We start from the raw sequence: 20302 nt of genomic DNA on the forward strand, positions 1-20302 counted from the left end.
GAATTCCTTGATTAGTCTGTTAGACCACAAGGAAGGGCATCCTGGTGATCTTCTATATCTGGAAATTGCCGCTAGATGGACTTTAATAGACGAGTGCGCCAGTCCTGATCTGGCTAAATGCAGCAAATAAGGAAGGATTTGCTCAGCAGAGGACGTTAAGGGATGCACTGCATTAGCAACGCACCAACTACAGAATCGCTTCCATTTTGCCATATATGTCTTGTTGGTAGACAGCGCTGCGGAACTTTGCAGTATTTCACGACATTCCGGAGTGATATCTAGGGACTGGAATTCGTGCTCGAAAGGTTCCAAGCGGACAATCTTAGCGAGGTCAGTTGCGGATGAAGTACTTGGCCTCTGTTCATGGAAATCAGATCCCTGGTTATCGGAAGCTGTATTCTTGGTTCCACCGACAACTGCAGAAGCTCCGTATACCAAAACTGCCTCGGCCAGGCCGGGGCTATCAGTATTATCTGGCAAGGCTCTGATCTCATTTTCCTCAGTAGTCTGGGAATCAAGGGAAAGGGAGGGAAGGCATAGGCAAACATCCCTGTCCATCGGAGCTGAAGTGCGTTCCCCCTCGAACCTTGCTGAGGGAACCTGCTGGCATAATGACTGCATTTCTTGTTGCTCTGAGTTGCAAACAAGTCCAGACCTGGTTTGCCCCACACTTTGAAAATCCGATTCAGCTGGACCTGACTGATTTCCCACTCGTGGCAAATGTCGGATGACCTGCTTAACAGATCCGCTTTTGTGTTGTCTACTCCTGGAACATGTTCCACTTGCAGCGTTATGTTTTGACACAATAGCCATTTCCAAATTCTTTGTGCCAGAATCGACAAGGGTTTTGATCTCGTTCCACCCTGTTTGCGCAGGTAAAACATTGTTGTTGTGCTGTCTGTCCGCACTAAAACCGATGAACCTTGGATCCTGGGAAGGAAAGCCTGGAGGCCCAGGAAGACCGCTTCCAATTCCAAGAGATTGATGTGACGTTTCGCCTCTTGAGGAGACCAAAGGCCTTGAATTTCCAGGTCTTGCAGGTGTGCCCCCCAACCTTGTAATGAAGCGTCTGATGTCATGACGTAGCTTGGTGATTGTGGTTCGAATGACAGGCCCTTTGTTAGGTTGCTCCTGATACCCCACCATGACATTGCCCGCTTGATCTGACAGGTTATGACCAGCTTGTCGTCGAAGGAACCCAGGGCTTGGACCCATTGCTTGTCCAGGGCTTCCTGTAACGGTCTCATCTGTAAACGGCAGTTGGGGATCAGCGGAATGCAAGAGGACATCATTCCCAGTAATGATTTGAATATCCTGATGGAAGTGGACTTTTTTGCTGCCAGGGATGCAGTCAGATTCAAGATTTTTGTTACCCTTTCCTCTGAAGGGTAAGCCTTCATTTCTTGTGTTTTCAAGATTGCTCCTAAGAATTGTAGAGCACAAGTCGGAACAAAAGATGATTTTTCTTTGTTTATCCGAAGACCTAGTCTTTGGAAGAGATCTGTGCACTTCCGTAGAGATCTCTGCGTTGCTTGGAACGATGGTCCTTTTACTAACCAGTCGTCCAGGTATGGGAACACCTGTAGACCTTGCTGCCTTAAATGCGCCGCTATAGGAGCCATGCATTTTGTGAAAACTCTGGGGGCAGACTTCAGACCGAAAGGTAAAACTCTGAACTGGTAATGGCGCCCCGCCACCATGAATCGCAGATATTTTTTGTGCTTTTTGTGTATCGGAATGTGGAAGTATGCCTCCAGCAGGTCTAGAGAGACCATGTAGTCTCCTTTGCGAAGCAGTAGCAGAATTTCCTGCAAGGATAGCATACGGAAAGAAATCTTCTTTATGTATGTGTTCAGATCTCTGAGGTCCAGTACCTGTCTCCATTTTGATGACTGCCTTTTCCTTATAAGGAAGAAGTGTGAATAAAAACCTGTTCCCCGCTGGTCTGGTGGTACTTCCTCTATCGCTCCTTTCAGAATGAGTGATAAGACCTCTGCTTTGAGAGCCGCTAAGTGCTGATGAATTCTGCAGAGGGGTGGACGATTTGGAGGCCTTTGCGAGAATTCCAGGGTGTGACCCTGTGTAATGATGTCTAATACCCATCTGTCCGTTGTTATGGACTGCCAATGCGGGAGAAACTGAGAGAGGTAGTGGAACTGGTCGATCTGAAGCGGTAATGGAGGCGCCTGTGGAACATCACTGTCTGCGACCAGAGTCTTGCTTCCCTCTGGCGGCGGACTTTCTCCTTCCTTGTTGTTGGAAGGAAGTGTTTGAGGACCGATATTGCTGGTTGGAGGAGTACTGACGGTAACCCTGCTGGTTGTAAGGTTGGTACCGATTAGATTGATAAGAGGAACGTTGTTGTTGAAAGTGTCCTCTGGATCCTCGGCCGCGAAAGGACTGATAACGGCCTTGTTGCAATGATCCCAAGGATCTAGCAGTGTCAGTATCTGCTTTAATCCCCTGCAACGCCTCGTCAATCTGTTTCCCAAAGAGGCTTTCACCATCAAATGGCATGTCCAATATCTTAGACTGCACCTCCGGCCGAAAAGACGTAGCCTTGAGCCATCCCTGCCTCCGCAGGGTTACCGCCCCAGCCATTTGGCGGAAGGCTATAGACGATATGTCCATTGCCACGTCAATGGACTCCGACGCTGCTCTGGCTCCATCTTGTAGAATGGTAGTCGCCTCCTCCTTCTTGTCCTCTGGAAGGTGCGACAGGAAAGGCGCGATGTCCGACCACATCTGCCTATTGAACCGGCTCAGCAGAGCCATTGCGTTGGTAGCTTTGATGGTAGCTGCTGCCATGACCGCAAAGCGTTTACCTATGCCATCCATCTTCCTGCCCTCCTTATCGGGGTGCGTCACGCATGTAGCCATCGGGTTCTTGGAGCGCTTCTGGGCTGCTTGAGTCACCACCGAGTCTGGACGAGGATGACCAATAAGACATGCTGGGGCCTTCTCTACAGCACGATACTTCTTGTCCAGCCTGGGTATGGATAATGTAACTGAGGCTGGATTCTTCATCAGTTTGAGTCCTTCATCCCAGATATGCTCAATGATCGGAATAGCTCTTACCGACTTCCTGGAGCCCTCCTTAAAGTAGTAAAGGAAACAATCGCTTTCCTTGACTGGCATAGAAAGCTTGAACCTTTTAGCCGCTTTTTCCATCAGGTCATGAAAGCTGGCTATATCATCTGGTGGAGAGCTCGATTGAGGCAAAGGTGACGCCGGGGACGTTGGAGCAATATACTGGTCCCATTCGTCTCCCACTTCCTCATCCTGAATAATTTCTCCTTCCTTCTCCTGATCCTCATGATCAGACTCATTCAGGTCATCACGAATCGTAATTACGTTTTGAACCTCCTTCCGAGGAGGAGGAAGCGGTTGAGCTATAGGCGTCTCTTTAACAGGTTGAGAGTCTTTCTCCTTGGCCGCAGAAGCATTATCTTCTGGAAAGCGACGATAATAGCTGTCTATCATACTCCTTAAGTCAGATATTAAAGAGATAGGTACCGACATCGCCTCTTCTCGCGCAGGCGTATCCACTTCCTCCTCATCATCATAGTGATAGTCCTGGTGAAAAGACTCGTATCTCATCTGGCCCTTGACCGGCCGGTCTGTAAAGGCAAAGTCCTCCTGGTGCTCTTCCTCATCAGTGTCCTGATGTTTAATATGGAGCTGCGAAGGACTGTACGCCACCCCATAGAATCCTTCCTCCTCCAATTCCTGGCAATCCAGAATGGTGGAGGGCAGCAGAGGTGAAATCTTTGGCGTGGAAAATTCCCCTTTTCTGCTCGTCAACCCCCCCGTCGACGGAGCAATCCTTTTAACAGAAATATAAGTCAACGTTATTTTCGTTGGAGATGGCATCGACGATGATTTACTCGTCGTCGACGGGATCGTCGACGTAACAGACATCCGCATCGTCGACGGGATGCTCGTCGACGAAGATCTCGCCGTCGACGAAGGTCTAACACTCACCGTCGACGGAGTCATCGTTGTCGTCGACGTCGACGAAGCTGTCGACGTCGAGATTGTCGTCGTCGTCGACGGACTGGTCTTCGTCGTCGACGGAATGGTCGTCGCCACCGTCGTCGACGGAATGGTCGTCGCCGCCGTCGTCGACGGTATCGTCGGCGATCTGACAGGATTCTTAACAGATTTCGTCGACGGAAGCGACGAAGGAGCCTTCTTTTCTGAGGAAGGCTTGAGAGGAGTTGGAGGGAGTGAAGTAGAAGGTTCACCTTCCTTAGATTTTCCTGCTTTTTGCTTTCTCACATCTCCCTTTTCCTCAGAGGACCCTCTTAACTTTTTAGAGGTGTGTCCCTTGGCTTCTCCTTCAGACTCCGAGTCTTGAACTTTCCTTTTCTGAAGCCATAATAGGAGGCGCCCTTCCCTATCCCTCAGAGTTTTGGGAGGGAAGGTCCGACAATACTTGCAGTCCTTAGGGATATGCTTGGGGTACAGGCAGTACAAGCATTCCTTGTGAGGGTCCTCAGAAAACAGTCTGGCCTTGCCACCGGATCAGCAAGCTCTGAAAAGACTCTTCTTGGAGCTTTCAGACATTATGACTGAAGTAAATCTTGACAAGAAAAAAGAAGATAGTACCTGACTTCTAATTGTCAAAGGTCAAAAGTTCAGTGAAGAGAACAAACTGAGCAGAGCTCAGGGAGACTCCTTCTCACACGAAGGCGGTTAGAAATCTGAGGTATGGTGGCTCTGCTGGGAATGGTGTAGGCTGGGGCTGGTTGCTGATTGGGTTTGGGCCACATAATGAGGAGGAGAGGTTACCCTCTGGTTTCACTACTCTATGGTTTCAGGCAGTTTTTTCTTCTACTGCTATGATTATTATTTACCGGGAGACTCCCACCATGACGACGGGGAAGATACAAGCATGTGAATCTATGAAAGATTGAATACTGGAGAACTTAGTAAAAAGAGCTTTGTACGACCTTTACAGTAATTAGAGGGAAAAGAGCGAGTTTTTAAAATCGGCTATTATAAGGTACATACCCCTTTTGGTACCATGCAGCAGGCCATACGATATGCCCCAAGGCTATCTGTGTAAAAAGCTGGGCAAATGGAACAGGAGCCTGCTGTTCCGGTTCAGGGATGGGAGCATTAAAAATGTATTATGCTTCCCGTTAGGCTTCAACAAAAATTTGGAAAACCTAAGTTGTCCCTGTAACCTAGGCCGGAAACAAAGCCTTTTACATTTTACGCTTTTTTGTGGCTTCTATGTAAAATACACTAAACATTATTTAATCCCATATTTTCGAAACTTTGCTCTGATGAATTTTAATTTAGCTTTTGGAGATTTACTGATGTTACGCTCTGATGAAGTAATTTTCAGAGTCAGTTGCTTTCTTAAAGCTGCTGTTCGATCACGAGCATCATTGAACATGGTCTGATATGTTTTGCACTATTTCTTGCCCAGTTTGCACACTGCTTATTTGCACTAGTGGCTGTTCTTTTGCACATATCATAGCCATTTGACTCTGCATTGTTTTAATTGTTGTGTATCCCATTTTTAAGCCTTGCATACTTTCTGAAATCACCATTTCTGCCTGTTATCTGCATTTTATGTAATGTACAATGATGGTTAACTATGTCATCTTTTATTACGTTTTTTTAATGATTGTTCTACTGTGTTTTATTGGATGATTGTTGTGATTTACATGTACTTTTATGGATGTTTCTAAATTCGAATAAAGATCTTTGACTCGACTTGACTCTGCCATGGCCCGAGGTGTAATCTGAGGTGGAATTTTTTGAGTAGCTACTTTGGAAACTGTAGATTTTCCAGTTTTCCCTGAGGGCGCAGTTTTCACAGGTGGAGACACTTTCTTGGATGTAGCAGGCAAGCCAGAATCCTGAGAGGATTGGGCTTTCTTCAAAACCTTCGCCCTAGGAGAAGCTACCTGAACCTCAGTTTTCCTCTTCCTAGAGGATACAGAAGACCCCGAGGCAATGCTCCCTACCTCGGAAACAGGGTTATCCTTGTCCTTTATCCTCTGAAGCCACAGGAGAAGACCACCCTCTCTGTCCCTGAGGGTCTTTTGAGGGAAGGTTCTGCAGATCTTACATTCCTTCGCCTCATGATCCGGATACAGAGAGTATATGCATTTTTTGTGAGGATCCTCCTTGAACCGCCTTAGCTTTCCACAGGAATCACAAGCCCTAAAAAGAGATTTTGAAGTAGACATCCTTTGAAGGTTAAAAAACCAACCAAAGTAAGAAGAAACTGAGCAGAGCTCAGAGAGACTCCCTTCACACGACGTGCGGTAGAAAATCTGAGAGCCTGAGCCTCTGGGGAGAACATTCTGGAGGGTACTGTTGCCTGATTGGCTGCAGTTTGGTCTATACAAAATGACTAGGATAGTCATGAGTGTGGGAGCTTTTGCTCCTGTAGCTGAGGGCTACTTTACTTCCTGGTTGGTTATTACTAAGGTTTTTTGGTTATTACAGGCATATTATTGCTTTTTTATATACCGTGGGACTCCCACTCCGACGACGGGGATTGATTCAGGCATGTGAATCTATGAATGACACCCCAAATACTGGAGAACATGTGTTCGATCCAGATAAGTATATGGCTTATTTTAAACTCTAAGCACATCTTCATCAAACGTATCACCATGTTTAAAACAAAATACTATGCACCACATATTTTCGAATTCTCAGTAATCATAACAACATGGGGACAGAGGAAAAGATAATGGGGTACATTGGGAAAAAGCATACATTGATACAATGTTAGAAGCAGTCAGGCCTAATCAATCGAAAATCAGGAGCAATCTTGATAACGGTAAATGTTTCTTGTTAATCTGTTTTCAAATATTGTCCATTAAATGTATGAAAGATTTTTGTTTGCAAAAAAAAAGGCTTTGGCCCATGCTTTTTACAACATAATGCAGTCTGGCACGTTATCAAAAATGAAAGTATGGCTAACTCACTGTCACAATAAATAAGTTTGCAAGTGCCAGGTCATTACCTCAGGTTCCTCGTAGATTTCCGGGTCCATCTGGGGGCTTAAATATGGAAAGAGGCAGAGCCTGTCTCCTTTTCTCAGGGTGTACTCCTTGCCACATGCCATTCTCAGGGGCATGTCTTGCATCACTTCTCTGGTGATGAAAGGGGCGGCTGTCAGGCGCAGTGTCTCGTAGAACACACTGTCTGCAGAAAGAAAAAAATAAAATACAAACTTTATGCAGTGGATACAGCAGAACCAAGCAACCGTGGACAAGATCAGCATTCGGGCTTGAATGTTCTAAATCAAAAAGACTCCGTAATCAGCACAGAAGTTGAGTCGATGGTTGAAGGTTTATTCCTGTCAAGGGCGGGACTTAATTACTTTCTATTGTGAGAAGAAAAAGGGAAAACACCAAAAATGTTGTGAGCAGGGTGGAGAAGGGTTCTCTTTATTTTATTCAATTCTATTCTATTCTATTCTATTCTATTCTATTCTATTCTATTCTATTTTATGTGTCTTTTATAGCGCACACCTGCCCAAGAGGCATCCTGGCACTGACACATGCACATCTGCAAGACCTACGCCAGCCATGCTGGAGTTAGAATAGATGAGTCTTTAGAAGTTTCCTGAAGGACGTTTCTGGCTACGTTCATTTTAGTTTGACAGACAAGGCATTTCACAACTTGGAGCCAGATAGGCAAAGGACCGCTGTCACCACTGACTTTCCAGACCTTGGGCATGGTCAACAGAGAAGAGCTCTTGGAGCGAAGAGATCTTGTTGGCACACATGGGCAGACTAGTCTTTGTATCACAAGGGACCTTTTCCATGCGTTGCTCAGTGGACCATGCATAGAGCCTTGAAATTGATTCTTTTTTTGTTTGGGAGCCAGCACAATGCACCCATGGCTGGGGCTTCTGAATGGTGTTTGGGGATCTTTAGGGAAAAAAAAGTTTCCATGTGGAAAAATATTTTCCCTGTGGAAAAGAAAAAAGAAGATTTAGCAATTCTACTTGAGTTTTCAGAAGATTTCAATATTACAGCCATCATTTACCATTAGACGGAGGGCTGGCATTTCTGGAAAAGCTGGTGTCTATGGACAAGGGCATGAATGGTGAGCGTCTTTTCTTTCTGGGACATTGCAGTGAGAAAATGTTGAATGCGCTGGACCTTGTTATCAGAAATTCTTCACTGGAGCCAACAATATTCTAGACTCTGCCCAGGGTTGTAACACTGGCTCCTGCAGCACCTGCGGCAAATGTGGGCCCCACGCCCCAGGGGGTCCTTCATTCACCCTAAAGCCAATGACTATCTATGAAATATGTCTATCTCAAGGGCCCCTCTCTACATTCTGCAGTTAGGCCTGGTCTTTTTGCTTTACTCCTCTGACTCTACCTTTACATGTTTTACTCTGACCCAACAGTCTTCTGATTTGTGGGCTTTCCATGTACATAAGCAGATGTAGCTTGATGACACAAAACCCCTTATGACATTTGGAGAGTCACAAGAATGTCCATTTACCTCTGTCTCTAACTCATGAAAATATGAAGCACAGTAGGCTTACTGTGAACTTGGCATGAGAGGAATCCTATAACCAAATTCTGTAACTAATAGGTGCAGGCCAGGTAGAGCAAGCTCCCCTTCCTAACAGTAGAGAATACATGCAGGACACCAAGGGCACACATCTCCAAACTACAGGTGCAGAACAGGGAGAACTAGTTACTATTAACTATAGGTGCACAACAAGTACAGCAAGCATCTCTAAACCTGTCGGTGCTGGCCAGGAAAAGTACATTTTTTTATTTTTTCATTAAAGGTGGGTATTGCAGGTGTTTTTGAAGCAGAGTTTAAGAAGCACAAACAGGTACGTTAAATGACAATACTGCTCCTTTTAATCACAGGAACAGAGCTAACCTCCATGAATGAGAGAAGAAAGGATAGGCACACTTAGCTTTTTAAAAAACAAGTTACTTACCTTCGGTAACGCTTTTTCTGGTGGATACAGTATCTGCCTGTGGATTCCTCACCTTTTGAATTACCCCTGCACCAGCATTCCACGTAAATTCTTTTCTTAGCTCTCCCACATCAACCAAGACATCACAATAGCACGGCTCCGCTCGTGACTCCATATGACATCATCGGAGCCAAAAGAAGACCTCGTCGGCGTGCTGACGTCAGTTCCAACCATTTGTTTCGTGCTCTCAAGGCGAACGGCTGAACCCACAACATAATACAAGTATACACAGTATACAAAATATATACACAAATACATACATACAAATACAAATACAAATACAAATACATACATAAAAAGGAAAAGCCTAAAACCAAAGTATTTCCTAGCAATAAACTGTATGGTATATAAATGACATATGAAAAATAACAATGTCAAGCAGTCAGAAGTTTTTCAGTATAAGCAGGTGGAAAACAAGGAGGCGGGTGGGTCAGTGAGGAATCCACAGGCCGATTCTGTATCCTCCAGAAAAAGCGTTACCGAAGGTAAGTAACTTGTTCTGATGGATACATCTGCCTGTGGATTCCTCACCTTTTGAATTGAATCCCAAAGCTGTTCCTCTCTTGGACAAGGGTGTCCAACCGCCTATACCAAAAAATCTTGCTGCACAGAGCATACAAAATGGCTGTCCCTCCTAACCTCCGAAAACAAGAGGAGGCGCTAGAGTGACGGCTGCAAGATGGCCGCCACATAGTGAGCCTCTGCAGGCTGGACGGACAATCTGACATTAATTCAGCATGCCCGGCGACCATTGCAGGCCTCAATTGCCAGGGAATGTCACCTGACACATTTGGCAGAAAATATTAACGGCAAGAAAGATGGACCAGATTGCTTGGGCTGAGTAACAGAGGAGAAGGAGCGGAGCAGAGTGTGCCACCTGAGGAAGCAAGATGGCGGCCCTGTGATGAGTAGAACGAATGCGGCCTAGAGCTGGCTCTGTGCGGACGCCGGAGAGTGACCTGTCATCTCGTCTTCTCACAGCTCTGCAGGCGATAGAAGGGGGAGACGAGCAGTAAGGATTGACGCCATCACTCGGGCAGTTCCGCCATACTGATTCTCTTAGATCTCTCCGCAGCTTTCGATACGATCTCCCACATTAAGCTAGGGGAGAGACTATCAAATTGCGGAATCACAGGAACTTCCTTAAAATGGTTTCTACACTTCCTGTCAGGAAGAACACAAGCGGTTACGTAGGGCCTTATTCTTCGGCAAAAATGCCTTTAGAAAGGGGGGTTCCTCAGGGCTCTTGTTTGATCCCCACCCTTTTCAACATATATATGGCCCCTCTGGCCCAGATTGTGGAACAGCTAGGTTTTGAAATCGTTTCATACGCCGACGACACTCAGCTGTTGTTCACGATTGGAAATGCCCAGAGCAAGAAAAAATATGCTTTACCAATGGCATGAGGCTGATTTCAGACTGGTTCACGACGAATCATCTTCAATTGAACCCAGGGAAGACTGAAATTATGCTGATGGGGAAAGCCCCAGACATCTGGACGGATGACTGGTGGCCTGACCAACTGGGCTCTGCCCCCTCCGCTAAACTTTCTATAAAGAATTTAGGAATAAAAATTGACCGCTCCCTGTCAATGAAAGATCATATCGCGACAACGACCAGCACATGCTTATATGGTCTCCGACTTCTTCGAAAAATACTTCCTTTTATACCCATCTCCCATCGCAAGACGCTAGTACAAGCTATGATAACTAACTGGTTGGACTACGGAAACGCCCTGCTGGCAGAAGTGGGGGAGACTCTACTGGCGATACTGCAAATTGTTCAGAATACAGCCGCTAGAAGGATTTTAGATCGTCCGGCTGGCTCGCCATCAGTTCCACTGCTCAGAGAACTGCACTGGCTTTGTGTTAAAAAGAGATCCTTCTTTAAGGTCTGTTGCCTAACTCATAATGCCCTTAATGACAAAGGTCCTCATTGTCTACAACATAAACAGGTTAAACTTAGTCCCAGTAGGACACTTAGATCGACTTCTCTGCACTTGTTACAAGTTTCCCGAATCCGGCTGACTCGAACTGGAGAGAGAGCCTTCTCCTATCTGGCTCCCAGGTATTGGAATGGGCTCCCCCTGCTCTCTGATCCATTCCGCATTATGGCACCTTCAGTAAACACTTGAAGACATTTCTGTTTTAAAAATCCTATCTATAATCTTCCGACAGCAAGCAGCCCAGTCTCTAGCCAGCGCCAAGATGCCCCAGGGTGAGTTGCGCGCACTATAAATACAAATACAAATACAAAAATACAAATACCTACTGTCAGCCCGCAGAGGGCGGTCCCTGAGCGGGGCACTGGCCCCAGTGAGGTGTGGAGGCCATCTGGAGGACTGACTGGAGCGGCAAGCGGCTGAAACTGGGTAGCCACAACAGGGCCTGAGAGAAATACGGACTCCCCGAATTCGGCACAGCTGATCCCCCCTGAATTGAAGGTTCTGGCCTGTAAGGGCCTGGGGTGGAGGGAAAAGCGAGACATTCACACATTCCAGAGGCAAGGTAGGAGCAGCAGCGGGGGAGGGGATAGACGGTAGCTGTGAGTGTATGCCCCCCTTCACTCTTCAGGATACCAGCAGTGGGAGCCACCCTGGGGGAGGAACAGCGTACACTCATACCTGAGGCCCACCCTGCATGGTGAAGCAGATTGTGGCCATGCAGGAGCGAACTGCAAGACAAAGTTAAACAATCCAGTCCTGCTGGACCCTGTGGTGGGGCCCTGCTGGGTATTGTTACGCGATGGATAACATTGGAGGAGCGGAGAGCCCTGGTTGGGCGCACCCCCCTCATTTTGCTGGTTGCTGAACAAGGTGACCAAATTCAGGAAGGGGTGGCATCGTGCAGGGGTGGCCAGCATTGTGAGTTCTGGGGACACCGCTTCACCACCTGCCTAATTGGAGGCGGGCCCACATCAGACACTGCACTGGCCCACAATAAATTACATAAAGAGGAGAATAGATCTGCCCCGTATTTGATCAAGTCTAGGCTCAGTTAGAGTCCAAAATCTTCAAAAGTCACCCATTTTAACGCTCACCAAATTAATCAAGGTCACATACATTTTAGACAGAGGCACTTTTATAGAAAATATATCATTTTTATTCTTAATTAGTTCATATAGTTTTATATATAACACAATTATACAAAATCGTTTTTTTGAAAAATTTCATAATAATAAGGTAAAAACATATATGTGTATACACAACCCATCAACCTTCCAGCATTCAAACTTCAACAAACTTCATACTTCGCAGCCAGTCATACTCATTCAAACATTCAACTCAGATGGAATTTGAGGTAAATTGCTCTGAGAACATCCTGAATATTCCTCTCAGCCATAGGCCGGGGATAGAAGATGATAAATTCAGGGTAGATGGTTTCAACGCGCACTGGCCCACCAAATCGGGTTTCCATCGACCCAAGGAGGAGGCCGCCCATGCGGGGAGGCTCTTTGGTGAGCAACGCCCCACAAGACAGGGACACTGAAACAGATACAGTTGCCCTGGCAAAGCACACTCCCTGAGGAGTGGGAATGGAAGTGCGCCATGGTTAAAGCAGGCGCAAGGCAACCAAAGATCTCCATTTAACATTGCAAGACCCTCTGAGGGTACACCCCCCAGAAGAGGAGCCATCATAAATAACTATGAACCCCACATCCTTGCAAGAACAAAAAATCCCTGAAATGTTCACGGATCTAAAGCAATCCCTTTTGGCCATTGATCTCAAAATTGGTTCAATGTTGGATCGCCTGGACTGGCTCAGGGACAAGGTATTGAATCCCGATGAATGTCTTGAGGAGGTCAAACAGCGGACCTCTGCGCTAGAAGATGAGGGAACAGCCACTCACAAGAAATTGCTTTGAATGGAAAAGGTGCTGGGAGTCATAAGGAACAAGAATGGAGACCTCAGAGCTAGGTCACGGTGAAATAATCTGCGATATCTGGGAATCCCAGAGACCACAGCAATGACCCGGTTTAAGGACTATGTTGAAGAGATGCTCCGGCCCTTGTTTGGAGAAAACTATAGGGACCTTGATTTTGTACTACATAAGGCTAAAGACCAGCAGGAAACGAGATATCAGGGCACGTGGTTTTATTTTTCCCTGACTTCACCTTGGCCTTCCAGGCCGCCAGGAGAGAGTTTGTGTCGATAAAGAGGCTGCTGCAGCAGCAGGAGATCAAGTAGTCTCTGCTTTACCCTTCAAAGCGCCGCATCTTTCGTTCTGGTAAAACCACGTTCTTCACAGATCCTAAACTTGCTGCCAAATTTTCACGTAGTCTCAAGCATTCTAAACCAACTGCACTTGCAGATAATAGCTCAGTGGAAGATGACCCTCTTAGCGAAAATGACTGAGAGCCTGGACAAGCACTATGATGCTTGCTGGGCTTGGCTGTTCATGGCTTAGCAGAGACAGGTTTCCTCCTGCTTTTTTCTACAAGCTGACTTTCCCCCATACAACAACTACTAAGGAACTGAACATGTTTGCCCGAATGCTTGAGAGGCTCCCCCTCTCTAGTGCTTCTCATCCAGCCACCCAGCATCCAACCGCTGGGATATGCTGAGCCCATAGTGCTACCCTCTGGGACGAGTCTTATGGTATTCTTAACAGTTGGCTACCTGCTGCCTGTTCGGGGTAGGGGTAACACTTATCAGCCATGTTGGGCAGCTGTAGTGGGTGGGGGTGTGGGTACTTCGGGTGTTGGGCAAGTTAAAATGGCTAAAATGTTCTCTCCCCCCCCCCCCCTTTCCCCTCTCTGGCCTCCCGTCAACATGAGCAAGGGGCAGTCATGGGACTGGCACACAAAGATCTGTGTGATTGCATGCGTGGGCGTGACTACTAATAGAGTGACCACACTAAAAGCAGTAATGTGGCTTGTACGTGGCCTGAATGACTGCAGGAAGGTTCGACTGGTTGCAGCGTACCTTAACCATCATGGTGCAGACATCTGCATTTTGCATGTGATGCACCTGTCGGGGACCAGCTGTGCACTCCTGTGGGCGGGTTGGATGGGGAGAAATATATAGCATGCTACTCAAATTATGCTAGGGGCACAGCCATCATTCTTAGGAGGGGGCTCCCATGGCATATACACTCCACGCTCTGCAACCCTCAAGGGAGAGATGTAATGGTCACCGGAGTGCTAGGGGGTCAGCCGGTCAGGCTGATATCGGTCTACGGCTCAAATGTAGACGATCCGCACTTCTTCAGTGAGGTTTGGTGGCTGACTGAGACACTGGGCCCCTGAGATATTTTGTGAGTAGGGGGATTTTAATGTAATATAAGATCTGGCAAAGGACAGATCGGGTGGATCCCGCCGGCCCAACCCGCCGACCATGGGCTGGTAGACATTTGGGGTCGTCTACACCTACACAGCAGGTAGGGCACATCTGTATCCACAGCAGGACCCACCTGGTCCAGGATTGATTACTGGCTAATGTCATGGGATGTGGATACATGGGTGCATACCACCACTCACCTGCCCCTACCCTCTTAGACCACGCTCTGGTGCTGCTCGAACTCCCGCTGCCTGGTGCCCTGGACTGGGCTTTCAGCAGGAGACTCCCCTCCAGCGTACTTCGGGTCCAGGTCTTCCGGGAGGCGATCCGGTCTGCCATAGTAGAATATTTTGAGATAAATGTTGGGCCTGAAGACTACCTCTACACGCTGTGGGAGGCATTTAAATCCGTTATCAGAGGCAAGTGCATAGGCAGGCAGGTGTTCTGGCCTCACTTAAAGGGGATCTCAAATGCCTTGAGGGCGAGATACATGTGCGTGAGTCGGAGTACTTTATAGCGGGCTAATTAGTGACCCTAGGACCAATCAAAGAAAAGGTGGTGGAGTTTGAGGAGGCAGTGCAAAGAGAGGCACACTATCTGGGGAAAGATACACGCACTCGCCAATGTTGCAAAGGAGATCGAGCTGGGAAAACACTGGCAGGCCTCCTAAAAAAAAACAAGAGCAAGTAAATACATTTGCGACTTACGCGTCAATGACAATGGATTAGCTGCTGGACAGGAGGCTGTGCAACCAGAAATGCTCGCCTTCTACTCCTCGCTATACGCTGTGCGCCATTCAGAAGCACACCCTGATTTGACTCCCTTCCTTGACTTGATTGAACTGATATAGCTTAGTGATGACCAGCGCAGATACCTTGGTGAGCCATTCTTAGAGGAAATGGTGTGATCCAGGCCATGCCTGGCGAGAAAGACACTGGGTTGGGCGGACTCACGTCCGCGTTTTACAAGGAATTTGTGCAGCTTCTCGCACCACACCTCCATAACATGTATGAGGAATCACTGGAGCAGGGTACCCTTAGAGAGGCGTTAATTTTAACCATTATCAAACCAGAAAAGGACTCACAGTTATGTGACTCCTATAGACCACTATCAATGATTAACTTTGATAATAAAATTCTTGCAAAAGCTGCTCCCTCTGCTCCCCACGGTGCTGATACCTGACCAGTATAGTTTCGTCCCTGACAGGGGTGCATCTCATAATCTCTATGAGTGGTAAACAGGTCCAACCGAGGAAACCCCCACATCCGGAAGATGTAATGGACTACCTTTGGGTGAAGCCACCACTCGTGATCAGCCGAGTATTGCCGACTGAGACTGTCCACATGCACATTTAGCACCCCGGCCACATGATTTGCAAACACACAAATCTGATGGCCCTGAGCCTTGGACCAGAATCCCAGAGCCTCTCTGCAGAGATGATACAGCCCTACCCATCCCTGTTTGTTTATGTACCACCTCGAGGTAGTGTTGTCCGTCGACTGACCGCAAAGGGAGGGAAAAAAGGCCTTGAGAACCGAACGTATTGCCCGCAATTCCAGAAGGTTGATTTGAAGCAACCTTTCCTCCTGAGACCAAAGACCCTTGATCTCCAGATTCCCCCCGATGAGCACCCCACCCTAGATTGGAGGCATCTGTGATACTGTGGCCACCGGTGGAGGAGGTTGAAAAGCCTTTCCTTGAGACAGTTGTCCCGGCACACTCCACCAAGACAGCTCTGCTGCAGTGTCTCTGGAGATTCTGACTAAGCATGGGTGAATTTTGCAAATCTGGCGTTCGCGAATTTGCGTATTTGCGAACTCTCAATCCGCAAAATCCACGAATTCTCCTGAATTTTTTTTTTGTGTTCGCAAGGGTTTCTGCCAGTTCGCGAGGGTTTTGTACCAGTTCGCAATTGCGAACTTACTTGTCGGCTAGCAACGGTCGTGACTATGTTGTTTCTACGTCTGGTTCATCATCACAGGTTCCCAGTACCCTCTGTTTCACCACTGCCACCCTCTGTTTCACCCATGCCACCCTCTGGTACATCAATGCAACCCTCTGGTTCATCATCACTGTAGATTATGGGGGGGAAAAGCAAGCACACCTGCCCTGCTTCAACTGACATGAATTAATTTGGGGTTGATTTGTTAATGTGTCACTGTTTTAAAATTCCAGTCTGGCACCTGCTTCCTTATCTGTAATTTGCTTTCTGTTGCAGTGCAATTTTTTTCCCCAGGACCTTTGTGGCCTACTTGTAGCTATTCTATGAGCCTGCTGTGAGGGTCAGAGCAGGGTCATACAATTGTTGCAACTAGCAACTGAACTCTGGAGGGGCCCCAGTCAGGAAGAGCTACAGGGAATGGTTACTATTACTAATGATGAGTTTGAACTTTTGCACCTGCTGAGTGCTTTCAGTTTTGCAAAATTCGTTTTTCTGCAGAACAGCAACTGTAATGCCCCAAACAAACATAGGCAACTGAACTCTGGAGGGGCCCCTCAGGAAGTATTACAGGGAATGGTTACTAATGATGAGTGAACTTTTGCACCTGCTGAGTGCTTTCAGTTTTGCAAAACTCATTTTTCTGCAGAACAGCAACTGTAATGCCCCAAACAAACTTACTTGTGAAAGTTGATTTCTAATCCAAAAGTGATCCAAAGAAAGTCAAAAGGCCTCAAATCCAAAAAAGTGCAGGCAAATGTCAACCTGAGGAGCTATTCTGATGAAAATCATCATTTTCAGAAGGTCTATGCTGCTTGCTAGTGGATTTCTTGTGCAGAATTGCAAATTTTGTAATTTCGCGAGTGCGAGATTGTTGCTGCCCGCCGCACCTACATGTTCGCAATTGCGAACTCTCGCGATGCGTCGCCAAACTCCCGCGGGATCCCGCAGCAAGATCCCAAATGGCGCAGCACTCGCAAAATATCGAGAAAAACAACTCGGCAAACGCTGAATGACGGTAAGTGAACGCCGCACGCCGCAAAATTGTATCACCAAGAAAAAAAAATCCGCTGCGTGCGAATTTGCGGATTTTCGGTAAATTTGCGAGCGTTCGCGGATTGCGAATTTACCGAATATCCAGAAAATCCGCGAGCGGAACGGATTTTCCGCCCATGCTTAGCTGACCTTCGTCACAAGATCTCCATTGTGCTACCACTGCTTGCAGAGGCTACTGGACATCCCTTGTGTGCCAGCTTCCATAGTTGACCAACAGTATGCAGGAAGTGAACAAACCAAGTAGGAGTGGGACCTTCAGGACTAGAACAACCACTCCATTTGAAGCAAAGGAATAATTTCCTGAATGTTGAGAATCCTCTGCGGCGGTAGGAAAGCTCGACACACAGTAGTGTCCAGTACTGCCCCCTATGAATAGGCTGCGCTGAGAGGGCACCAGATGAGACTTGGATCCATTTATTTATGCCCTCTATCTTGGAGCCCCGGACTACACCCTACAAAAGCTTCAGCTCACTCAAAACTGTGCTGCCCGGGTGCTCCTGGGAGTCCTTCGGAGGACTTCAATAAAATCTGGCCTAAAAACTTTACACTGGCTGCCTGTCAGGGACAGAGTGAAGTTCAAGGCTCTCTGCATCGCCCACCAGACTTTCTGGAAAACGGGCCCAGAAATCAACTCCTCCCTGATCTCTCCATACCTGCCCAATAAAACTTTACGCTCCTCAACTGCTACACTAGCCAAAATCCCTAGAATATTCAGAACCAGAGCAGGAGGACGTTCATTCTCATACAATGTATCCAAACTTTGGAACACCCTCCCTCTGCAGATGCGAAACAATGTAAACCTCACTAGCTTCAGGAAACAGCTTAAAACCCTCCTGTTCAACAAATAGTAACCTTAGAGGGCAGTTTCTGTTTATCTCCAGCGCCTGGACGCATCAGGGCAACTGCAGCGCTCTACAAATCCAATTTTCATTTCATTTCATTTCATTTATTGAGAAACCCAAGTTGAACAAGTCACATTGTTACTTGCAAGTGAAACAGCACCCTCTCTGGTGACTTTGCTTTGAGTCCAGATAGGGGAAAACGGAATCCCTGACCTTCTGAAATGTGCTGCTACCACCACCATCTCCTTTGTGAAGACCCGTGGTGCAGAAGTGAGACCGAACAGAAGCTCCGTAAACTGGTAGTGTTGAGACCCTACCGTAAAACAGGGATACTTCTGATGTGACTTCAGAATAGGGATGTGGAAATACGTATCCTGCAAGTCCATCGACACCATCCAGTCTCCCTGCTGCAACGCCAAAAGAACCTGAGCTAGGGTCAACATCTTGAACTCTTCCTGCCTGAGGTAAAAATTCAAAACCCTGAGGTCCAGGATCGGTCTCAACCGGCCGCCTACTTGGGGATCAGGAAATACCAGGAACCACCTCTATTGCACCTTTCTACAGCAAGGCAAGAACCTCCTGCTGCAAAAACAGTAAATGGTCCTCTGAACACGAGTCCTTGCGAGCAGGTTAAGGAGGTGGAAATGCTTGAAAAGGTTGGGCGTACCCATTTTCCACAAGATTCAAAACCCAACGGTCCGAAGTAACCGATTTCCAATCTTGTAGAAAATGGGACACCTGTCCCCCTATAGCATGCTCCAAGATGGGGGATCTAGAGTTCTGTCCCAAGGTATTGGTGGTAGGCACAGGAGAGGAGAAAGAGGTAAGAAGACTGTAGTCATGAGGCCCCTCACAGACAGCATCTACCTTTTCCCCGGAAGGACATGTACAGAGGGTTTTGCTGCTGCTGCTGCTGTGGCTGTTGACGACCCCTATAGGAAGCCACCTTCCCAAAGCCTCGATACCTTTTGTATCCATAGCCCCTAGGCTATGACTGCAGGCTCAAGGATCTTGCAGTAGCCCTACTGTCCTTGAAATGCTGCAGCACATAATACACCTTTGAGCCAAACAATCCAGATCCATCGAAGGGTAGATCGAGCAGAGTACCTTGTACATCTGGATAGAACCCTGAAAACCTAAGCCAGGCATGCCTCCTGGTAGCCACAGAGGAGCCCATGACTCTGGCGACCGAGTCCGCAGTGTCCAGACCCGACTGAATGACCTGCTGGAATGCTGCATTCAGGCTGGACTGTTCCCATGAGACAAAGGGTCAGATTGATTTGCATATGGACATGTCTGAACTGGGGTGATGGAGTGAGCTAAAGAATGATGATGTATTGAACCCAGATCAGTTGACTGGGGTGAGTATTTGATTTGCTCAAGCGCTCCGTTCATCATTCCCTTTGGTATTGCTTTGTTCGCCCTAAGTTTGCAGGGTATGCCCAGACGTGGGTCCCTTGTTTACTTTGCCACTGGATTCAAGCTAGCCTGGCTGATGATGGCTGTTTAGCCAGAACCGGTCCCAGGATGCTTGTTTCCGGTCCAGGGAAGACATAGCCTGGCAGTTCATGCTGGACTGTTCCCATGAGGCACAGGGTCAGATTGATTTGCATATAGCCATGTCTGAATTGGGGTGGTGGAGAGAGCTAATTGAATTGAAAAGGTTCTTGTATAGCGCATGGCTACTCGGAAGCATCCCAGCGCTTGATGTTGAACAGAAGGGATAAACAAGGATCTGAAATGTGGGGGCTAACTCATCTGTGTCTTGGGAAACAGTGCTGTTTTGAGTTGTTTTCGAAATGCCAGCAGGCTGGGTTCTAGGCGAAGTGAAAGCGGGAGGGCATTCCACAGCCTTGCTGCATTTCGCGAGAAGAGACGGTCCCCGGATCGGGCTCTATTGGTTCTGGGTATCGTAAGGAGGTTTTGCTGTTTAGAACTAAGAGCCCTAGATGGAATGTATGGTCTGATCATATCGTTCAGAATGGGGGGGCCATTCCCATAGAGAGTTTTATGGACCAGACAGAGGGTTTTGAAATGGACCCGCTCTTTTATTGGGAGCCAATGCAGGGTCCTTAGTGAGGGTGCTGCTGAGGTACGATGGCTGGTACCAGTGAGTAGCCTTGCTGCGGAGTTTTGGGCCAAGAATGATGATGGACTTAACTCAGATCAGTTGACTGGGGGTGAGTGTTTGATTTGCT

General features: G+C 47.4%; 1 protein-coding gene across 2 annotated transcripts in view; it reads right to left on the bottom strand.

Annotated features, from left to right (window-relative positions):
* Window positions 1-20302, bottom strand: part of PTGIS (prostaglandin I2 synthase) — an 844398-nt gene that overhangs the window by 78996 nt on the left and 745100 nt on the right. For both annotated transcript variants that reach the window (XM_086932627.1, XM_086932628.1), the window contains exon 8: window positions 6998-7179. In XM_086932627.1, coding sequence (XP_086788753.1) covers window positions 6998-7179 — 182 coding nt within the window. The remainder of the gene's footprint in view (window positions 1-6997; window positions 7180-20302) is intronic.

Source organism: Lissotriton vulgaris, chromosome 7 (assembly GCF_964263255.1).
Source record: "Lissotriton vulgaris chromosome 7, aLisVul1.2, whole genome shotgun sequence".
NCBI classification, from domain to species: domain Eukaryota; kingdom Metazoa; phylum Chordata; class Amphibia; order Caudata; family Salamandridae; genus Lissotriton; species Lissotriton vulgaris.